Here is a 21769-nt window from a genome sequence, read left to right as displayed (position 1 = left end):
CCCTGGATATGAATCAAAAAAGCCACTTAAAAGGATTGTTGCTGGGGCTCAAGTCCTCACTTAATGCTTTGGTAGCTGCTACTGCATGAGTGGAATACACTGACTTGAAGGAAATGTCAGCCCAGCTGAGTCAAACTACCTCTTAATGCAAGAACAAATAGCATATGACAGGGCCCAAGGGGCCTGAAGAGCAAACAAATAGTTTGTCCCTGTCCACTCTGACTGTAGTGGTGTAGTTGACATAGGCCTCTAGACAAGTAGCATACTCAGCAAAGGGTCATTATCATTAGTGTCCCTGATCACATAAGAATCAGAGGCATCAGAGGACGCTGGGTTTTCAGTGTGTTGCCAAGGAGTATTTCATAAGCCCGAGGATTTTTCATGATCAAGAATCTAAAATAATTTCCAACCAAACCATAAAACTTGCTCAGAGACTGTCAAGACCCAGCTAAGTGACACAGAAAAAGTGAGCTTTGTGGCATGCGTTTCCAGAAACCTAATGAGATTATTTGTCTGAAGTTGAGGGGAAAACCTCCTGTCTTTTTTCCTGAAGTTGGATATAATTTTCTAAGTATAGGAACAGTGGCTCTGTACATATATCTCCTCATCTGCCCACCCAGCCTCATGCATTCAAATGTACACACACATTTCTGCTAGTGCCACTCAGGATGAATTTGTATTGCCTCTGCCATTGTGGTGCTGCTCTTCCATGAGCTTTCTCACAGGAACCAAAAAAAGTCATGGGAGGTCTAGAGGGAAGCTTTCCACTCGCAAAAAAATGGTAAAATAAGTTCAATCTGATAATTTTCCATGATATCCCTATGCCAGGCATAAAGGTAGGGCTTGAAGAAGTGAAAGCTCACCAATTAATCATAATAATGGCCTATATTTATGTCACTCAGCCTTTGAGATTTCCATCATGTACTCTAAAATTTATGTCCTTTGTTTAAGATTTCCAAAGCTAACTTTCTGTGCTACAACCAACATTATCAAGTGGAGCAGCTCAATAATCACTATGTTAGCTTAAACCTCTTATAAAAAGGTTTGAATGAAAATGTTTGAATGACAAAGAGTAGAATGTTAGCTTTCTGACTCATGCTGCCATTGGTATCTGCATTGTAAGCCATTAGAATAAGAACAGGATCAGATTTTTATTTAGAGTACTGTGAAATCTTGCACAAGCGTTTTGAGATGAGAGATCCATGTCAGGAAAGAAAAGGAGAATTTTCCAAGAACAGGCTTTTTTGTAAAGTTCAGGGTATCAGAAGATCGACTCAGATCAAGGCTATCAAAAGCAAAAACTCTTTAGCTTTAAACCAGGCTTAAACAAAATAACGTATTCCTATAAGCTTTGACTTGTGAAAGGGGTCATTTTTGGTATAAGGTGTAAAGACTACACACTTCATTTGAATGGCAAAAAGCACTCCTGTATTTCATGGTGCTGCTGAACTGTGGGTTTATTTTTTTACAAATGAAAAATTATTTTTTCAAGTACATTCTCCTGCCCCTCAAAGATGGTTTGTTCTGCAGGTTATGTAGATGTAAATGGGAAATATTAAAACCAGAAGATCCATTGGCTATGTGCCTTGTTTACCCCTCACTGAATTGCTCATATAGAAGTCTGAAAGTTAACTATTTTGTTTCTTTTCTGTATGAGAGGATTCATAGTTCAGAAGCATATTCTGAGCATGTCCTGAGGTATCAAGCTATTTTAATGAACAAGATTCAGTAAAGAGCTCTATATCAATGTCCTTAGTAGCCCTGATAGATTAACATGAAGTCTTCAGTGACGCTTCTGAGGATAAAAAACCCTTCAGCAGCATCCAGTCAGTATGAGAGGGAAGGAAGGAGAATTATTTAGTGTTTTTAGCTCAGTCCATCAGCTTGCACAGGGCATGAGGTGCCAACCACTGTGTTAGATACATTATTCTTTGTAGATTTAGTGAAAAGTCAGACAGTGTCAGGTTGTAGCCAATATTAGGATAGCTTCTAAATATAAGAATGAGAGCATTTAGCAGAAAACTGCAGATTTCCTTTCTCTGGTTGCACTGGGTTTGCTTCTCTAAAACCCCTTGCATGTGGGTACTGAATCCTTACAAATTTAATTGCTGATTAACCTGTGAAAGGAAAGATCAGTAAGAAGGCGTCATTAGTGTAACACACGTAGGCAACAAATCCTCATTACAACCTAATGCCATCCACACAGACTGCAGAGGGTCACAGGGAATGGCTAATGGTAGCCGACAAATGTTGGGTGTATTAGTCACAAAACATTTGCTGAATTCCATCAGAATGTCGTGACAACCTTCGCAGCCAGTCCCAGCGAGTTGCTGGAGTCGGTGGAGTTTGCCTGTGACAAGCCGTCACTCTGTCTTGGTTGAGCGTTATAGCACCAGTCAAAGCAGTCGAAGAAGATTGAAGTGACAGAGGCCCACTGAGTAAATAGTGAAACATGCAGCACATCATGAAATATTCAGCTGGGGTGTAAAAGCTCTAAATGCTTTTTCAGTTATTAGCACCTGCACTGGCTGCATACATCTAACACTAACAGCATGTTAATTGCCACAGTTTGTTAGGGTGATTGTAGGAGAAATTTCAAAGGCATGAGACATTCTCTAGTGTGTCTGCAGTTCCTATCTTGCCTTCAGCAAACCCACTTCTTCCTCCAAAAATTAAGGATGTGTGTACATACACTGCAAACACATCCACATACAAAATCAGGTAGGGAAACTCAAAATTCCCGGGCCACATAGAGATTCAGGTAGGAAAACTCAAAATTCCTGGACCGCACACAAGGTGAGTTTCAAGAACCTGAATGCTGAGCAGGAGACTGCTAACCATCTTTTTGTGGGCAAAATCCAGATAAATTATATCTACCTGAGAAAGGCAGAAGTACAGACTTCAACAAACACAGGTTAAAGAGGAGTTGCGTTGTTCCCAGGGGTGTTATGCCATTGGTTTGATATGAGGAGGGTTTTATTGGAGGGCAGAATAAAAAGTAGCTAAGACATTGTTCTACTGGTGTGCAAAGATTAACAAATTACTGTTTTGTTTTCAAACAACACCAGGGTCCTCACGGGTCATACAGTGTTCTTGTTCCTAGTGCTCAACATACGGAGCAGTTGCCCTGCAGATCAAGGAGGGGATGTTGCTGAGCCTGCTAAATAACATTTAATGAGGCAGCTGTTTCTTCCTGAGTGGTCTTTTTCAGTTCTGGCCATCCCCAGCCATTGCTCAGAAGTTCCAGGCTCAAAAACTTTTAAGTTTGCAGTAGTTCAAAACTGCGTGCTAGGAACTCGGTGCTCTTCAAAACGTAGTGCTGACTTCTCACAGTGGGTTTGCTGGAAGTGGGATTTATGGTTTTGCTTTAGGCTGTTGTCTTCCAGGCAGGCTTTTTGGGGTTGCAACTGTAACACGTCATTTAGCATTGTTATCAAGTTTAATTGATCCTAAGTGGCATTATATGCTCTTCAAAACCTTGAAAAGATGGTATTTTGCTCTTCGTTTTAAGTCATGCATATGTAACATCTTTCATAAGAAACAGAGAAGCTATTTTTAAACTACGGATGAGGGAAATTTAACTTTCTCCTCTTTCCTTCTATGCATGCTCCATGCCTGTCTTTTCCTGTCTGGAATGACCAAATGCTTTGGTCATTGTAAGCCACGAAAGCCAACATCTCAATTAAAACAAACACTATGGATTTCAGTGATAGAAGGTATTTTTTTTCCTATTATTTGAATTTTTCAAGCAGATGCCTCTGCAGCCCCTGGACAACAGAATAGCTGCAGCATTAGTACACACATTTCCACAGTAACCTGCCAACGTGACTCGAGCATGGCTTGACAGGGCCATCTTCAAGGGTGAGTGGAGCAGAGCGGCTCTAGAAAAATTCTGCCCATGATTTGGCTGTAAGGGCAACAATTGTAATGCTTTGTGGAATAAAATAAATATTAATGGGAAAAGGGTGTCCAAACCCCTCAGGCAGATTTAACAGCCTCGACCTCTGTGTGTCTGTCTTAATTTTTTGTATTTGTAAACCAGATTTAGATTATCAGGTTGATAGGAGTGTGTATGTCCAAAGTAGGAGTACTATTTTATTACCATATTACTTCATAAAATGGCCATGTTTTCTTTTAAAAAAAACAAAGTCCAAAGATCAATTCCTTTTTTTTAAGCACATAAGCCAGTGTATCTTCTAACATCTGAGGATGGAGCTGGACCTCAGTACTAAACAGTTTTCAACTTCCATGGACATCTTTAGGGAATGGCTTTACTGAGAATGAAAAATCATTGATTAAAGAGAGATTAAAATTACAGCTTAGACCAGAAGGTTCACGTGTAATAAACACACTTACATGTAAAAGAACATGGATTCTGACAAAGTGCAGTCTTATCACTGTGTTCCATTTGGGCTGCAATCCATTCTCCTGAAGTAGTACAATCATATCTACTAGCATACTGTCTTTGTTGTGTCCCCCATCCTGTTTACTTCTTTTAAAGCTCACACTTCCATAGCATACTTGTGTTTAAAGCTAAAATATAGTATTGAAGTAAATTACTGATACGTCTGTGGCACAAGCTACTTTAAGTATTCCCTTTTCAGAAGCAAGGCCCTTCCTTGCCCAAAAGAGAACTTTGCTAGGCACTCACACACTAAACATTGCCTCTGACCTCAAAGCAGTTGACCACAATTTGATGTCAGGTATCTGGTATCACCTGCTTTGTTATAAGATTCCTTTCAATTTGAATAATTTATGTGACTGAGATCAGAATATTGCTAAATACTCATCTGTGTGAAAGCTTTGATAGTGTTTTAAATCTCAGAGCAGGAAAGAAACACTGATCAGAAAATTAGAATGTGGCGTTTTTTACAATTTTTTTTTTTGTAGTTTCTCTGATGAAGGGAAAGAGAAAAAGAAATTTCCTTCCTATATGAATCTGCTTTCTGAAAGGAAAAGGAGGAGATTTGATTGTTGATCTTTGCTTCTGTTTCAGTATTTTGCTGGGAAGGCTTGTGGAGAAATGTCCTGTGAAATTTTTTGAGGGAAAAAAACCGAAACACAAAAACAACAGAAAGAAAACCACTTCTCAGTAGCAGCTCCTGAGGATTCCTAACCTTTTAACAGATTTTCTCCATTTTGAAACACATAGCTAACACATTCCATTAGAAACAATAGCCAGGACAGAGCATCAGTAGGTGTTGTCTGCAACCTGGCTCATCTGCTTTCAAAGCAGTAAACTTTTCAGTTTTGAGAGTTCAGCCAATACCGGCATTTTTTCAGAAGGCAAACTGCTGTAAAATTTGGTTACCTGTCTCGGAGTACTTGGCATATTTCTACATTGCACCTGTTTTCTTGTTTTAAATGTTACAATTCTGTGTCAATATATCATGGCCACAGTTGGTGAAAGGTTTAGAGGGGAAGCCCTATGAGGAGTGCTAACATCACTTAGTCTGTTCAGCCTGGAGAAGAGGAGATTGAGGGGAGACGTGATCACAGTTTACTGCTTTCTCAAAGGGAGGAGGAGGAGCAGGCACTGAACTCTTCTCTTAGATGATCAGTGATAGGACCTAAGGGAATGGCAGGGAGATGTACCAAGGGAGGTTTAGATTGGATATTAGGACAAGGTTTTTCACCTAGAGGGTGGTGGAGCACTGGACCAGCTTCCCAAGGAAGCAGTCACTGCGCCGAGCCTGAATGTTCCAGAAGCATTTGGACAATGCCCTCAGCCACACGGTGTGAATGCTGGGGTTGTCCTGTGCAGGGACAGGAGCTAGGCTCAATGATCCTTGGGGGTCCCCTCCAACTCAGGACATTCTATATTCTATTTCAAGCATTCACGACCAAAACCTTGAGGAAAGACACAAGTATTGCCATGGTTCTGTCCCTTTCATGAATTTAAGATTTTAGGGTCAGTTTACCTTGTGCCTTGTAAACACAGTCCTCCTCCTAATGCTACTGCATAATGCAAGCACTTCAGGGTCCTCACTAGCATCTGAGAGTGCTGGGGGCACTTAGTACTTAATGCTTGGCTTTAACATATAAATTAAAGAACTTATGTGTCTGTCGCTATATGTAATTGCTGGAGAGCAAGTTTATAAAAATGCCTTTTATTTTCTTCTCTTTTGAGAAGCCTCGTGCTTTAAAATCTTGCTGTAAAGCCACTTAGAAGGTTATCACAGGTAGAGTTGTAACAGAGAATGGACACTGTTGTTTGGTATTAAAATCATGTATTCCAGATGTGAGCATTTGTTAGTCGGTCTGCTCTAAAATGACACACTGTTGAATCTTTAAAGGGATTCAGTTTGGGAAAGCAAAATATGATTGGGCAAATTGCTAAAATATTTAAAGTGCAGCCTGTTAAAGCTTTTACTGCGAAGAGCATCACGTCAGAAGTTGTATGTGGTAAAAGCAAGTAATTGGCTTTCCATACTTCTGCCAGTCAGTCAGCATGGGGCTCTGGTCCTATCCCTTCTACTTCATTGGAGATGCTAATAGCAACTGTGATATTTATTTTGGAAGGGTGGGACTGAAAGGAAAAAAGAACTTCTATGGATGTGATGGTGTCAGAAAGCGCTGTTTAAAGTTAAATGGTTATTGGTGAAGAAAGAGTATAGATGATCTTCAAAACTGCACCCAAAATTGAAAAATTAACTCTTTTTTTCTTTTCAGCTTTTGTGCCGTCATTGAAAGCATGTTGAAGTGTAAATACATTTCTTTTTTTTTCACTTTTATCCCTCTTTTTACACAGCTCTTGGGATATCTTTCCATCCATAATTCATAATATTTTCCACTTATGTTGTCCTCAACTTGTTTTTCCCCAGGCATGACCCCTTGTTAATTCCTGGCAACGAGCAGATTGACAATATGGATGCCAATGTGAAAAAATATGACTCTACAGGGATGTTCCACTGGTGTCCAGCCAAGGACATTGAAAAGGTCATTTTGGTGGGTATTGGTGATAAGCTGTGTTTGACAAGAAGTTATTTGAACTGTAGAACTGAAGTCTAATGGATGAATAAATTAATCTCTACTGGAATAATTAAACCCGCATACTGGAATCAGAAATCCAATGTGGTGAAATCAAAGCTGTGTGTGACACAAATTTGTCTGCCAAATGCAACACTAAAAAATGGCCCAAAATGGAGAATTTCTTTTTCATAAGCTGAAATTTGCATATGGAGTTTAAATCTTTAGAGAATTAAGGTTGGAAATACTTAAATGATTATGTACCCTGTTTATCTCTATACAAAGCAAGAGTGATTTTAATAGACAAGTGTTGCTGTGCATTATCTCTTATTTATTCATGTGAACTTTGCTCTCTTAGGACTCCATCTCAATTTCCAGTATTTCACAATGCTCAAATAGGCCAGAGTGAGTAGTACTGCTACTCTGCCTTTCCAGCATGTCACAGGGAGCCCAGCTATGTTTGTTTCATTTGTTTGGTTGAGGAAACCATCAAGCTGACTCAAGTCATTAAAAATAATTAGAGGGCCTATCACAGTCTATTTGGCTCGGTGAAAGTTTGTGCCACTTGTGTTCATGTACTCATACCTAAGAGTAGCAAGTAACTCACTCTAGATCTTACACGCAAAACTGATGATATTTGAAATGAACTCCCTGGTGGATCTTCACTTTGTCGCACTTCATAAAGCCTTTCCTGAGCCTGCTCTCTTAGATTTTCCTGCGCTGTGGTGCAGTGTAGCCGATGATGGTGACAGCCCTGGTTTATTCTAGCAATCAGGGGTTAAAAGCCTGTCACCACTTCTCCTCAGGGGTTTCTGTAATAACCATGACATTGCCTAGAATTGCAAGATAGGTGTTTAAAAAGTCAAGCCAGTAAATTCCGAGTTCTAAAGCCTGAGCTGTGAGACAGAGTTTGACTGAACAGCTTTAAGTAGTATGCATTTATACGAATTCAGCAGGCAAGGAGGGACAACCCTGCTGTAAAGTACTTTGTAATAGACAGAGGTAGAATCATAAAATCACAGAATGGTTTGAGTTTGAAGGGATCTTAAAGATCACCCAGTTCCAACACCCCTACCGTGGGCAGGAACACCTCTAACAAGACCACGTTCCTCAAGGCCCCATGTTTTAGGAGACAACCTTTACATGTTGTCCCACTTTGTAAAGTGTTTCTCCAGAAATGCCACTGTGGAGCACCTCGTGTATCATCTCTTGGTGATGCCATGTCAGTTTTTCTTCCTGCTAGCCTGCGAATCTCTAAGTGTGGTCAGGTACTTTATGCTTTGTGCATCTTCACCAATAAAGTCACTGCCAGCAAAATGCTTCCCTACGCCTTCAAAACCAGAGTCCACAATTTGTTTCTACATTCATATCCATGCAAATTTAATGCTGTCCTCAGAGACCACACAAGTACAAATTAATACATAATTTGAAGATGATGGGATTTCCCAGATTGTCTTCTAATTGATACTTGATGATGCATCAGTCATTCAGTAATTTTTCTGCCCAAGGTCGGTTTTGGCTCTGCAAGATTCAAGCAGTATCAGGTAGTAAAAACTTTTTTGACATGCAGTCAAATTTAAATGGCCACGTACAAATCAATGACTATAAAATGACGTTTTTTAAATAATTTCTTTCAAGACTTGTCTCTGTCTTGTAAAGACGTGAGTATTCCTGACCCAGAGGCACAGGACAATTTACATGTTTCACTTGAGCATTCACTCATGTCTTCTGCTGTTTGAAGGAACAAGACCACTCTGTTGGTAGAGTTGTATGAAAATAAATGTCATTAACACAGAGAATTTGAAAGCTTATGTACTTTTTTAACTGATGAGAAAACTTCTGATTGGAGTTCCTGTTCTTCTTACATAGTGAACATCTCTGCTGCACATTACAGTCTGTATTATACATTTTCATGCTTCTGTAATTTAGGAAAAGGACATGTACTAGGGATAAGTGAAGGGAAATTTTGTAGTTCACCATTGTCTTAGTTTTATTCATTGGCAAAACTCCTGTGTGATGCTACTGAGCATACAATTTCTTGGCAATGTGGTATCAGATCTGCATCTACTTCATGGAGTGTAGTAGCACTAAGAATGGCTCCAGAAATGAAGGTCATTTTTCCCTAATGACTTTATTTAATCATCTTTGTGTTTGAGTTGCGTTTTCAATTGACATTACCACTGATGAAATTAGTGCAAAAATTTGATCTTGTCACTGAGACAAGAAGATAATTCTGAATTCCACTGAAATGTTCTCCCTTGCGGTTTTTTTCCCTTCTATCTATTCCACAACTCAGTAAGTCCAGTGGGCCTGAAAAGTTGATATTGATCACAATTTTGCACACTATTTTTTTATTACTGTGAGGAGTTCCGTGGAATACGGTGGGTATCCATTGTAAAGCAGAGCAGTGTAGAGCGTTCTTTGGTTGCCTTTCAGGGTAGCAACAGCTTGTCCTAAAATAAGAACTTTGACTCTTAGAGAATATGGCCCTCAATTCACAGGGTACGTGATACCTTAAAGCCCTGCTAAGACCACTGGATACTCAGGTTTTCTTTTCAAATTGTTCCAGGAAAAAAGCACGCTAGTGATTTGCCAAGCATAGGTTTACATCTCTTGTCTATAATCCTTCTAATGGCTAGACATATAAGAGGTCAAATTCTGTTCTTGGCTAAACCCATAGTACTTTGATTGTAACCAGTGTCTTAATGCATGTGTGTAGAAGCACATACAGGACCAGAATTCAGTCCAGTACAATGTCTCTTCCATTTGCAAACAAGAACAAAATTTTCTCCTGAACATTTTTAAGGAAGGATAAGTAAGTGTAAAATGAACAGCTTAACAGTGTTATCAAACCTCTTCTGTGTGCATGAACAATATTGACGGTTGTTTTTTTCCTAGTTTGAAACTCAATATACGATTTAAGCTTCCCTTTGTTTCTCCCTTGTGTTTTTGTTTTGTTTTTGTTTTTTTTTAGACTCGAAGTGAAGCAGCGATGACAGTTTTAAGTGGGCATGTAGTCGTTTGCATATTTGGGGATGTTAAATCTGCTTTGATTGGATTAAGAAATTTAGTGATGCCATTACGAGCCAGCAACTTTCACTACCATGAACTCAAGCACATTGTGTTTGTGGGTTCACTTGAATACCTGAGAAGGGAATGGGAGACACTGCATAACTTCCCCAAGGTTTCAATCTTGCCTGTAAGTCCAAAGCCATATTATTGATACTTCATTGTTTAGGACACCAACTGGACAGATGAGTATTGACTTTGGTCTTAGGCTTTTTTACTTTTGTCTACTTATAGGCCTGAGGACTTAGATTTTCCTTTTACTGCATCTGTGAAAACAGAGCCCTGTGAGACCTTATTAGAAGATATTTGCTGTGGTGTTCAGTTCCTCATCATCCTCATTGGATGAATTTCAGCTGCTATCAACTGTCTTAGCTGTGTTGTATATCGAACACCCATTGTACTGCACTGCATGTACCCTGTTCTGATGCTGTGTTTTCCCTGACAGAAAGACAGTAGTTATTTACGACATTATTTATGTATTTATACCCACAAAACCTTTGGAAAAAACTATTGTTACTCTATCTACATAATATCTATCTATATTCATGAACAATTACTGTAGGCTTACCTACTTTATAAGGAACATTGCCATAGCATTTCAGTCCTGCCATATGGAAAACCTTGACTATTTTGCAATTGATGAAAAGCTCCTATTGATTTTAGTAGAGACAACAACTAAACCCACACTCCTATATATCAATATCATTCAGTTGTGTTCCCAAAACATAGAAACATGAGCTCCAGGACAAACATATGAAGCCCTCCTAGGTAGTGATATCAGGTGGTTGTACCTATAAATGACCCACAAAGGTCTAAGCAGGAGGGAAATCAGCCCACAGTATAAATACAAAAGAGAATGCTTTGTACATTATAAGGTAAAGTAAGTTTGGATGTTTTTGTCAGAATGAAAAATGATGAATTTAGCAGTTCTTAATAATTACATTTCAGCACTTATATAAATCAGTGATGGATGTAACCTTGACTGAATAATCAGGAAAATAGCTATAGAATGGGAAGCCTTCACTTTCTGATTAATTCAGGCTGTAGGGCTTTGTTACTGTAAACGCAGTTTTAGTGTTAGCCCTTGGCTTTTTTTCTGTAAACTGATCCAACAGATGGTGTCACAAGATTCTCTGCTGTCACAAAAATGGTGTCAATATCAGATTTGGTCAGTTAATATCCTCCTCTTCCTGCCAATCCCTTTTAATTCCAGTCACTGTGAAGGATGAAGACTAAAGAATCAGAATTAAATCAATAATACCGTTGAACTGTGGAGCAGAATAGAACCCAGCTACTACTTCCAAACTATCCAGTATATAAATTGTATCTGTTATTACAATGCATATTTGTAAAGTTTTGATGCTGAATTCTAAGGAGGCATTAAGGAATTGTTCACCACCTTTAGATTCCCCAATCAATTTGGATCCAAATTTAGAGTAGTTTGGACTAACTTGAGGTTGAGCAGCTGAAATAGTTAATGCACCTTTAAAACTATGGTCTGGTTGAAAATGGTGATATAAAGTTAAAAATATCGGCAGTATTCTGAACTAATAATGCTAATTTAAAAGTCTGCTAAAGTTTCTGAGCCCATACTGGTAGGAACCCTCTGTTAAAGGGAGGGCACTCAGAATCATTTCCTACTTCCTGTGCTTTGGTTGATGAGGTAAAATTTGCTGCTGATATTGGATGGGAATGTGCTTACAGCTGAATAGAAAAACAGTTGTTCTGATTTAAAAGGAAAAGTGGAAATTTCTAGTCTGTGTTAAGAGGCATTTGAGCTGATGAATAAACTATTAAAAAGTAAGCAAATGCCAATTTTAAATATCCTTAGGCATCCTTATTTCTGTCCCTTTGCATAAAATCATTAGGAGTAAGATTTTAATTAATTGCATGGTTGCATATAATTTTTCCCCACAGGAATCCTGCTTCAGTTGGTGTACAGTACAGACACAAAGGGCAGAATTAAGGTGGCGGGAATAATCATATCCTAACTTTTAAGTACCTTATGACTAAATCGTATCTGTTCAATATATACTGCTTTCCAGAGGGTTTCATGCCTTGAATTATTGAGGGTTAGTCAAGCTGGGATCTGAAAGTAGGCAGCAATCCCTAAGAAATGAGCTCTGCCTTCACTTTGTGCATTTTAAAATCACTTTTGCATTGAATGTTCTCAGAGGAGTTCAGAAGACATTCACCATGACTGATAAGGAGGTGGAAGGGTAGGGTCTTGACTTGATTTTATGAAGGTTTCTGTGTAGTCCTCTCATTATCATTAGGGTCTTTGGGGATCAAACCATGTGAAGGAGCAGAGCAACATCCAGTTTCCATAAAAAATGTCTTATTTTTCTGGAGCTTGCAGCCCCTGTGACATAGACTTAATATTCTGTAACTGGAGATGTGGACTTTTGGATGGGAAAGGCGAGTGTTATATTTACAAAAAACCATAATGGGTTGAGAGTCATGCCTCAGTTGTGTTAGCTATTAAAAAAACCCTCATGGACTACCACAGCATTTCATTTTAATTATTGCATTCCCTGATTGAGAATTGTGGAAGCAGGGAATGTTTCGTGAGTTGTGCCCATTACGATAAAGTCTTGCTTCTCTTTCAAAGGGTTTAATCGCACAACTTTGAAGATTAGTGTGTTTTCCTTCTAGACAACACCAAAAACATGCATTGAAAACAATTAACCTTTTCTGTGCATTGCTTCAGGTAGAGAAAAATAGCTTTTTCCTGATTGCATTTAAAATGTGCAGGGCACACAATGCTTTCTTGTTTAAATGGCTGTTCTTTTGCCCAAGACCATTGTGACTTGGTAGTAGATAAATAGACATTTAAAACACACCCCTTGTTATATTCCAAGAGCCAGAGGTTGCCACATTATAGCAACTTAAATCAAGACAATTTCAAGTCACCGATGAGATGTAGAATGCTGGCATTATTCCTGTTTCTTGTTTGTTAGTAATAGCTTGACTGAGTATTGAGACTGAACCTAAAATGCTGCCATCAGCACCAGCTACCCTTTAGATTAGCACACATCTCCTATTCCCTGGCACATAGTTAGACCAGCTTAATGTCAGAGCATAAAAAAGATACTTGTTAAATAATTTCCCAAAGCTCCTTCTCAATCTTTAATTTGTTTTTCTTTTTTTCCCTCTCCTGCCCCTCCTCTCCTCCTCTTTTTTTTCCCTGTGCCGAAGGGTACGCCATTAAGTCGGGCTGATTTAAGGGCTGTCAACATCAACCTCTGCGACATGTGCGTTATCCTGTCAGCCAATCAGAATAATATTGATGATGCTTCGCTGCAGGACAAGGAATGCATCTTGGCGTCACTCAACATCAAATCTATGCAGTTTGATGACAGCATTGGGGTCTTGCAGGCTAATTCCCAAGGTAAGGACTGCCCTATAATACTTCTCTGCAGTGCCTACAGGGGACAGGACCTGGCAGGAAGAATATCCCTCACTCAGTAATTCAAAGAGCCCTACATCAGCTTGCTTGACAGTTAAACCTGCTGATTGGTATGATGGCTTTTAAAGGGACAGTCACGTAGTTTCTCTGCTACATCACAAAGCACATCTTGCAGAGGAAAAATGAATGAACGTGAAACTGGCATTTTTTCTCATTTTAAAAGTTTCCTAAAAATATATATAAAATTGTTACTTTCTCACCCTGTTCTGCTCTGTGTCTGTCTTACCAGGGCAGGTGCTATTATATATCCACAGCTAACTCTGGCTCACTTCAGGATACCTGAAACCTCTGCCTAACAAGATTTCTTTTTTATGTAAAGCACATTGCAACTATAGAGAAAAAAAAAAGCAGAGTAACACGAGCCAAAAACTAAAAGACCAAGAATTTTGAATTGCCTTTACAGTGCCTCTATCTTCTTGCTCAAAAGGAATTAAATCTGATTTCTTCTCTTGGTTTGACTCATCCCATGTAAGGACCATGAATAAAATTCCTCAGTCTTTGCTGAAGGTAGGGGACTGATTCATAGGTAGCCAAAGGCTATTTACACCAACCCTGTCTGTGAAAAGCAGCTGTGAAGCAGTCATAAGGACCCTGGCAAAGACTATCCCTGTAAAAACAATCATATTCCCATCCCTGAAGGGTCTTGCAGTTTATGCAGCTAAAGTCCTACCTTTGATAAACTGCAGTAAATACTCCCTCTGGATCCAGCCCTGGTGTAAATGCAGGTGTAGAAAGGATAGTGCTTTGGTCTGCAGTTTCCCCAGGAGCCTGACCTGGAGATAGTTTTCCCTCCAGGATGGGGAGAACTAAGGTTAAGTTCAGTTTTCCCTCTTTACTCTCTAATCAGGAAATAGGAATTATAAGCCGAAAATCAGAGGCAGAGGTGTAACTTCTGGAATATGGAAACTTGTTGAATGTAGAAAATTCTTTCTTAGAATCAGCCATAAAACTGCGGAATTTAGTACTGGAATTAAATCGCAGCATGGAAGAATTTCCTAAGTCACGTTGGATAGTTCTCTAGGTAACGAGTAGATATAGAGAAGAGGAGGAGTAAAGTGTTTTGTCAGTCCTACGGGTATTTGAAGTTTCAGACTGTGGCCTGGAAGCAATACAGGCCCAAATATTTCTTACCTTAAAAGTTTGTGAGACTGACATGCTCACACTATGACAACTTATAGTCATGATCAGGAAACTCACTGCAGAAGTGGAAGACAGGCATGGAGGTTCCTTGGTTTCCTGATTTAGATCTAGGATTTGATATTTTGTATCTCGAACCCAAATGTGTGAGCTATTGGCTGCTCTTTGGTGGGTCTCTCTTAATCTCCTATCACACACCTAATTAAAATAATCAAGAAATAGGATCTGTTTGTCTCACCCCGCTCCTCTCTTCCTTCTTGTTCTTGAGCATGGGTAGTCTAAAAAGTATTTCCTTCTGCTGTTGCTCAGAAGTTAGTGATATTTCCAACACCTGGCTGTTGTATTTTACCTCTTGGATCACACTGGATCTTGGACCATGCCTGAATGAGGGTGGAAAAAACCTAGCAATAGAATAGTCCTGTGCACCACATGAACACTTGCCATACTTTCCATTCTTGGAGGTATTCAAGGCCTGACTGCATACAGACCTGAAGAACCTTATCTGACCTTGTAGGTGACCCTGCTTGAGCTGAAAGTCAGACTAGAGACCTTCTGATGTCCCTTCCAACCTGAATTGTTCTATGACTCTGTAATACTCAGGTTACTGCTATAGCTATGGCATAGTCCCAATAGGTCAAGAAGTGAGGCTTGGAGCCACAGTCCATGTTGCTTCAGCCCTATTCAATGTTGCTGATGCAGAGAAACAAAGGCACAGTAAGTCAGCATGTACTTAGAAATTTTGGACATTTCTTCAGGTAAATATCAGTCTGCATGTAAAAAAAAGTTGACGCTTCCTGTAGCTTCTCTGAGGAAACAGGGCATAACATAAAGAGGGTAACCAGCAGCCTGTTTCACCTGGGAGCATTGCATTGGGAGGGCTTCTGAAACTAGTTGCTCCAGAAAATAATTATCCTCACAGAAAATTATCTGCTTATGGTATTCACGGCTCCTGAATTGGTTGCATTGCTTTCAGTACAGTAAATTTTCTTGAAAGACCTTGAATACAATGGTTAGGCTGTCAGAAACAATTAGATCAGTAGACAACACAGACTTTACTGGGAATTATATCCAATGTGACATGTTGGTCTATGAAATGCATCTTTAACGTATGGTGGACACAAATATCATGACAATTATACAAACCAGGTGATTCAACTTTTGCTGGTCAACAAGCAGCATAGTAGAACCAGCTCACCCGCTCCTTCCTGGCAATTAAGTAACTTTATTTACAGAGTGAGTTGTTATTTTACTTTTGCTTAAACATTCGTGTATTATGTGACATACTTATGTGCAATTCTTTAGCTGGCACAAACCTTAGGTGTTACGAATCTGAATTTTTCTGAATCTGGATGTATAATTTTCAATTAAGACATTTCTCACCAACACATTCCTTTGAAAGGATGTTTTGCGCTATTGTGTTATGTGACTCCTATTGCTGGTCATAGGAAACACTGGCATTAGAAAATCTGTGTGTGTTGAAGAATGTCATCTGACCTGTGTCAGGGTGTTGAAAACAGAAGAAACAACCCAAAATGTGTGAACTGCCTGAGAAACATATAAGCTAAACCTCAAGTTTTTGGGTGAGGGAATTGACAGTGTGACCTTACTTTTGCTGTTCTAAGTAATAAGCTGGTATAGTTCTGTAGTCACTAAGTGGAATCTCATGTAAAAACCTGATATATAATTATTTTTATGCCTCTGAAAAAAAATAGTCATTTAATTGATAGGTTATTGAATGCACAGGGATCTTCCCCGTCTTTATCTGTGATTATTTCACTCCAGTATCAGACAGAAGATGACACCAGTACATGAAATGCATCATAAAAAGCAGGAGGCAAATCTATTTAACCATCAGATAAGCTGTAGTCATTGGCTAGTGCTGAAGCACAGGGCCATATGTATAACTAATTTGTTCTAATTTGATAGCAGAAAAAGGAACGCACAAATTTGGAGTTTCATTCCCTTTTCCTCAGAGCCTCATGCCCATCCCCTACTTTAACACCAGAGTAATTTCCAGTCCTAGGCACATAGACAGAAAAGGCCTTGTAGAAGGAAGATGAGAGTGTATGACATCCTATGCCAGTGCCTTCCCACCCTTACAGGAAAACATTTCTTCCTAATATCTCATGTCAATCTGCCCTCTTTCAGCTTAAAACTGTTTCCCATTGTCCTATCCTGGTACTCCCTGATCAAAAGCCCCTCCCCAGCTTTCTTGTAGGCCCCTTTTGGTACTGGAAGGAGTAGTCTCCTTTCCTCAAAATGTATAATCTTGTCGGAAGGAACAAGATACTCTTTCAAATTGGACCTGTGTTCTTGAAAGCTCTCGCATTGAAAGTATTCTTTTGGCTGTCTGTATCGAACATTTCAAAGCCGACTGGGCAATTCCTTTGGCTCATTAGGGGTCAGCGGGGTGGGCTCTGATGTCCTGAAAATGAGCTCTTGGCAACTGTCAGTGCAGGTTGCTGCCTCTGGGATACCTAGATTCCAAGGACAGAAAGGGGAGTCCCACTGAAGCTGCAGCAGGCTATTGCTTTCATTCAGATATCACATCTTCTGAGGTACAAAATGTTGTAAAGCTAGAGCTTGGCGGACCTCTTCCCAAAGTGATTCGTCAACCTTGTCAGATGCCTTGTTTGTGACAAGGGAACTCCTGGTTTTTATCTTGCAGTTCCCCTTATAGATGCTGACTGATTTTCTTCCTAGAGGGGTTTGTAAAAGAGGTATGTTTGTGGTGGAGGAAAAGTAGTCACCTTCAGGTACCGGAGATTTGGTTTTATTGCCCCTTGGTCCTTCCTGATTTTTATTTTATCCCTTCAAATACAAAGTGAGATTATTTTAGCAAGAAGCATTTTGGAGAGAAGACCAAAGAATGTTAGATCCATGTTAAGCATTTGTACTCCTTAACTATAATATTGTTCCAAAGCACCCAGGAAGACTGAATCTGGGTTGAGCTCTGCTTTGGCAGGTATGTTGGGAGAGCTCCAATAATTCTCCTTTCCCTCATTCTGTTGACCCTTCCATCCTTCCTTCTTCAGATAGCATCTATTGGCAGTTCCCATGTAGTTTTTTGTGTTTCTTGCATTTTCTGAGTCTTACACTGTGGGAATTTTACTTGTTGTTTTACCCACCAGATGAACAGGGCTCAACACAAAATATTTTTCTTCAGTTGTAACTAAAACTGCTATTTGGCTTTCTTCCCAAAAAGCAGAAAGACAATTATACTTAACTGTTTAGAGATTTATAAATACTGTACCAGAGTAGCCTCTGGGTAGTAACTTTAGATATCCAACTCAATAATTTCCTTTTATTGGATAGTGATTTAGATCTTATTTTAAGACCTGTATAATAAAAGCAGTACATTTAATTAAAAAACACTTACTAAACAATAAAGAAAAGTGATCTTATGGCTCCAAGCAGGTCTAAAGTACAGAAAGGGGGAAAGGGGAGGCTGCATAGTAACATTTTTTTCTATGGACATTACAAGACAGATTGCAGTACAGCAGGGTAGATGTATTTTAGTACAGTAGCAATTGCAGCTGTTTTCTGAATGACTTCAACTTATGAGAATTTTCCCTAGTATCACTATTTCAACACAAGAGACTTTTTAAGGTCTGCATTTACAGTTCTTGTCCAACAACAAGAAAGAATAAAGAGAAAAAAATAAAGAGGGGATGGAGTCCTGGGTAGTACATCTCGTACTTTGTGGCAGGATTCTTCTGGGGAAAATCCTATAAAGTCAAGTAAACATACTCAGAATTTTACACGCCAGCTTTCAAGTGTAACAGATTACATGAGCTAAAATGACCTTGTACAAGTTTAGTGTCATTTGATCCAGTTCCTTTAAAAACCACTTGTGGCTTCATCATAATTTTTTGTTGGAGCTGACTTAAACTTCAGTGGAAAGGACAAAAGCTGCCTCTGAGTTTCATTAGATTTATTTCCAAATCTTTTGATTAATTTGTAAATTATTGCCATTTTTGATGGACTTCATCTTGCAATCTGCTGCAAGAGATTTCCTATTAAAATGAATTTGAGCTCTATTGTGCTTGAAGGTAATAGATTCTTTTTCATCTCTACCAATCAGTTGTTTTATCTCTGAAATGTTAGCAGAAGAGCATGAACAACTGTAGTATTTTCAGGATTAGAAATGAGAGAAAATTCTTTAACAAGGGGAAAGGATAAATACTGTCTGAAACGCTTGGTTAGCAATGGGTTTGTGCCATTTTCAGAGATAACACTGTTGTAATGCTGTTAAAGATGTTTGTTATAAGTTCTGAACTGTAGATTTACTCCTGAAGGAGGGCTTTTTGGTGAATTGTGAATCTAACTTCTCTGATTTTATTGTAATAATTTAAAGGTTTTAAGTGAAGATTTCAAAATATAGGGTTTGATAATCATAGAGGCATTTACTTCTTAGGCTGCTGTGGAATTTAATATTCTATGGTAACTCCAGCACTGTCTCCTATCTTTAATTTGTTATATTATGTACAAATGTAGAAATAGAGCCTTACTTTCAAACACAGGTAATAAAACTCTACTTAAGCCAGCTAAATAATTTCAAACTTTAAAGAGGTAACTTAACCTCCTGAGGGAAGTGTATAAGTAAATGTGGAATATTAAGTATAGTTGTAAAATTAACAATAAATAAATGAATTATACTGGGGAAAAAAGGAAAGATTTACGGTAATTTTTTTAAGTATCAGTGATCTATGACACTAACTTTAATCTTTTCAGCACTTAGAGTCCTGTTTGTCTTTACAAATAAACATAATTTAGGCTGCAAAATGCTTGTTAAAGATAGCTCATAATTTTCTAAATCACATAGATGTTTTAAAAAATGTTCTCCTAGATAATACCAACCCTACCAGTCACATTTGCAAAGATGGCAAGTATTTTGCATTGACATCAAGGTTGTTGGTTTGTCAGGATCGATAATTTAGTGTAGAGTTTGCACTTGATTAAGGATGTTTTTATGCTGTGTGTTTCTTCTTGTAATTTTGCTAGCATCAGTTGTAAATGACAAAAATAAGAGTCCTATTAGCCAAATTTTCTGCTTGGTTGATTATTGTTTAACTAACTGCGTTTTGAAATGTTTGTTGTAGTTCAGTTTCTTTACTATATTTCAAAACAAAGGTTGACCATCCTAAGTAATGAGGTTAATAACTGAAAAATGAGATGGGGTCACCTAACTTCCCAGCACATGTCCCACATCACCATTTGCTCACAAGAAAAATCCCATTTTTGAAGATTGGGTCACTGTGATAAATAACTCAGTATTACCTTTTTGCAACATACACATAATTTCTTATCCTGCTGAACTAGATGGATCAGCTGATAGCTGTTATTTATTTTATGGTAGCACACTGGAGCTCTAGATGGGATTAAGAGCTTGCTGTCATAGTCCTGATATATACAAGAATAAAATATGGCCTTTGCCCTGGCAAGTTTACAATCTGATGCCTTGCTTCTTCCAAACCTTAACTTATATGCTCGGTGTTATACAGGTTAATAAATCTCTCTGACTTCAATGCAGCCATGCACCTGTGTAAAGTTAGATTATGTGCAAGTCTCTGCAAGATTTGGGCTTAAATAAACTCAAAAGGCTGGGTGGGACAGAGGCTGTTCACTTAACTCTGTTTCCTGTGCTATAGAAGCCATTTATTTGAGGACCTTGGTAGCCTTCCAGCCTTCTCAATTGCAAAACCCGTGACAGAAAAGTTCGCACCCAGCACCATTTGCTTTTTTTGTATTTTTCTTGCGGTTGGACACTACCTTTAGCTGTGGGAACTTACACACATGAAGAATGGTTTCCTATTGCTCCTAAAATGTTCCTAGGAAGAAAGGAAAACTGTTAAGAAAAGAGGTTTTCAATTCTGTTGATTATAAACTAAGAATGTCTTGTGGAATGGCTGGAGACACAGTTTATTGACTCAGTTTACCTGTACTTGAGAAGTGCTGTAAGGTCCCAGCCCAAATACCTTCAAGCTTTTGCAGTTGATTCTTTCTTCTCTGCTTTCAAGATACTTTTGGCTTCAGGCAGAGAGAGATAAAACCAGGCAAAGGAGGTAGAGAGTACAGTACATCAAGAATGTGATTTCACACTTGAACCATAAATATATTTAACCATCCCAAGACTGTTATAAATTCACGGTGACTCTATTTTATTATTATTTGCTGTTCAGCATCTTGAAAGCAAACCCCCTATTATGAAGGTGTACTATTTTGTGCATTTCTGATGCTGAGGAATAAAAAAAAAAGCTGCTCTTTTTATAAGCATTAATTATACACCAGGCAAGGAAGCAATTGCCTCTGTGTTATGAAATATTAAATCAAAATGCTTCCTGTTCCCAGATGTCCCAGAGATAAATACAGCAGTATTTTGAAGCCCCACTTGGAGCTGTTTTGCCTGCAAATTTATAGGTTTGTCTCCATTTTCGGAAAACCCTGTTTTATGTGAAGTATAGCACTCTTGGTAGTTTTTAAGGAGCGAACTCCTCTGGAGTTGCCTATGTAGGCAACAACTCTTATGTAGATTGCACACAAGGGAGCTGAAGTTGAAAGGCTCCTTTAAGATGACAAATGGGTTGAAAGTGTTATTGTCTTTGATTGCATGCCTTACATCATCTGTATGTAGGAATAAGAGAGCTATACTTTATCTTTAGCCATTTTATAAATATTTAAGTCCTTATAGTTGCCTAAAGATATTAAAGCATATTTTACAGTAGTTGGAATATAAATATTATATATAGCACAAGATACCAAAGTAGTTTAATGAATTCATAATTTTCTGTTCACTTTTATTGGAATGTGTTTTATGTTCCAAAACTTCCATTTAAAGAATAAGAGACTATTCTGCTCCCTGACAAGATGTGAGCCAATAGTGAATGTTATCAAGATTGCTTTAAATGATGATATGGGACTTCAATTAGCAAGAAGAAAATTGAACATGGGTATTGGAATGTACTACCCCAATCTTTGTGTTTTAACTTCAACTTTTTGAAGAAACCACTTGGTTTTGAAGACTTCAAGAAACAGCAAGGTGTTTTGCTTCACTGTCTCTGAACTTTTTTAGAGTTCTTAATTGCAGAAGGAGATACACATCTAGATCCAATTATAGAAGAGTAA

General features: G+C 38.6%; 1 protein-coding gene across 25 annotated transcripts in view; it reads left to right on the top strand.

Annotated features, from left to right (window-relative positions):
• Positions 1 to 21769, top strand: part of KCNMA1 (potassium calcium-activated channel subfamily M alpha 1) — a 438776-nt gene that overhangs the window by 377168 nt on the left and 39839 nt on the right. For all 25 annotated transcript variants that reach the window (XM_069863465.1, XM_069863457.1, XM_069863453.1 and 22 more), the window contains 3 exons: positions 6825 to 6948; positions 9944 to 10168; positions 13237 to 13429. In XM_069863465.1, coding sequence (XP_069719566.1) covers positions 6825 to 6948; positions 9944 to 10168; positions 13237 to 13429 — 542 coding nt within the window. The remainder of the gene's footprint in view (positions 1 to 6824; positions 6949 to 9943; positions 10169 to 13236; positions 13430 to 21769) is intronic.

Source organism: Phaenicophaeus curvirostris, chromosome 9, assembly GCF_032191515.1.
Source record: "Phaenicophaeus curvirostris isolate KB17595 chromosome 9, BPBGC_Pcur_1.0, whole genome shotgun sequence".
Classification (NCBI taxonomy): domain Eukaryota; kingdom Metazoa; phylum Chordata; class Aves; order Cuculiformes; family Cuculidae; genus Phaenicophaeus; species Phaenicophaeus curvirostris.
This window is presented reverse-complemented; position numbering and strand designations above follow the sequence as displayed.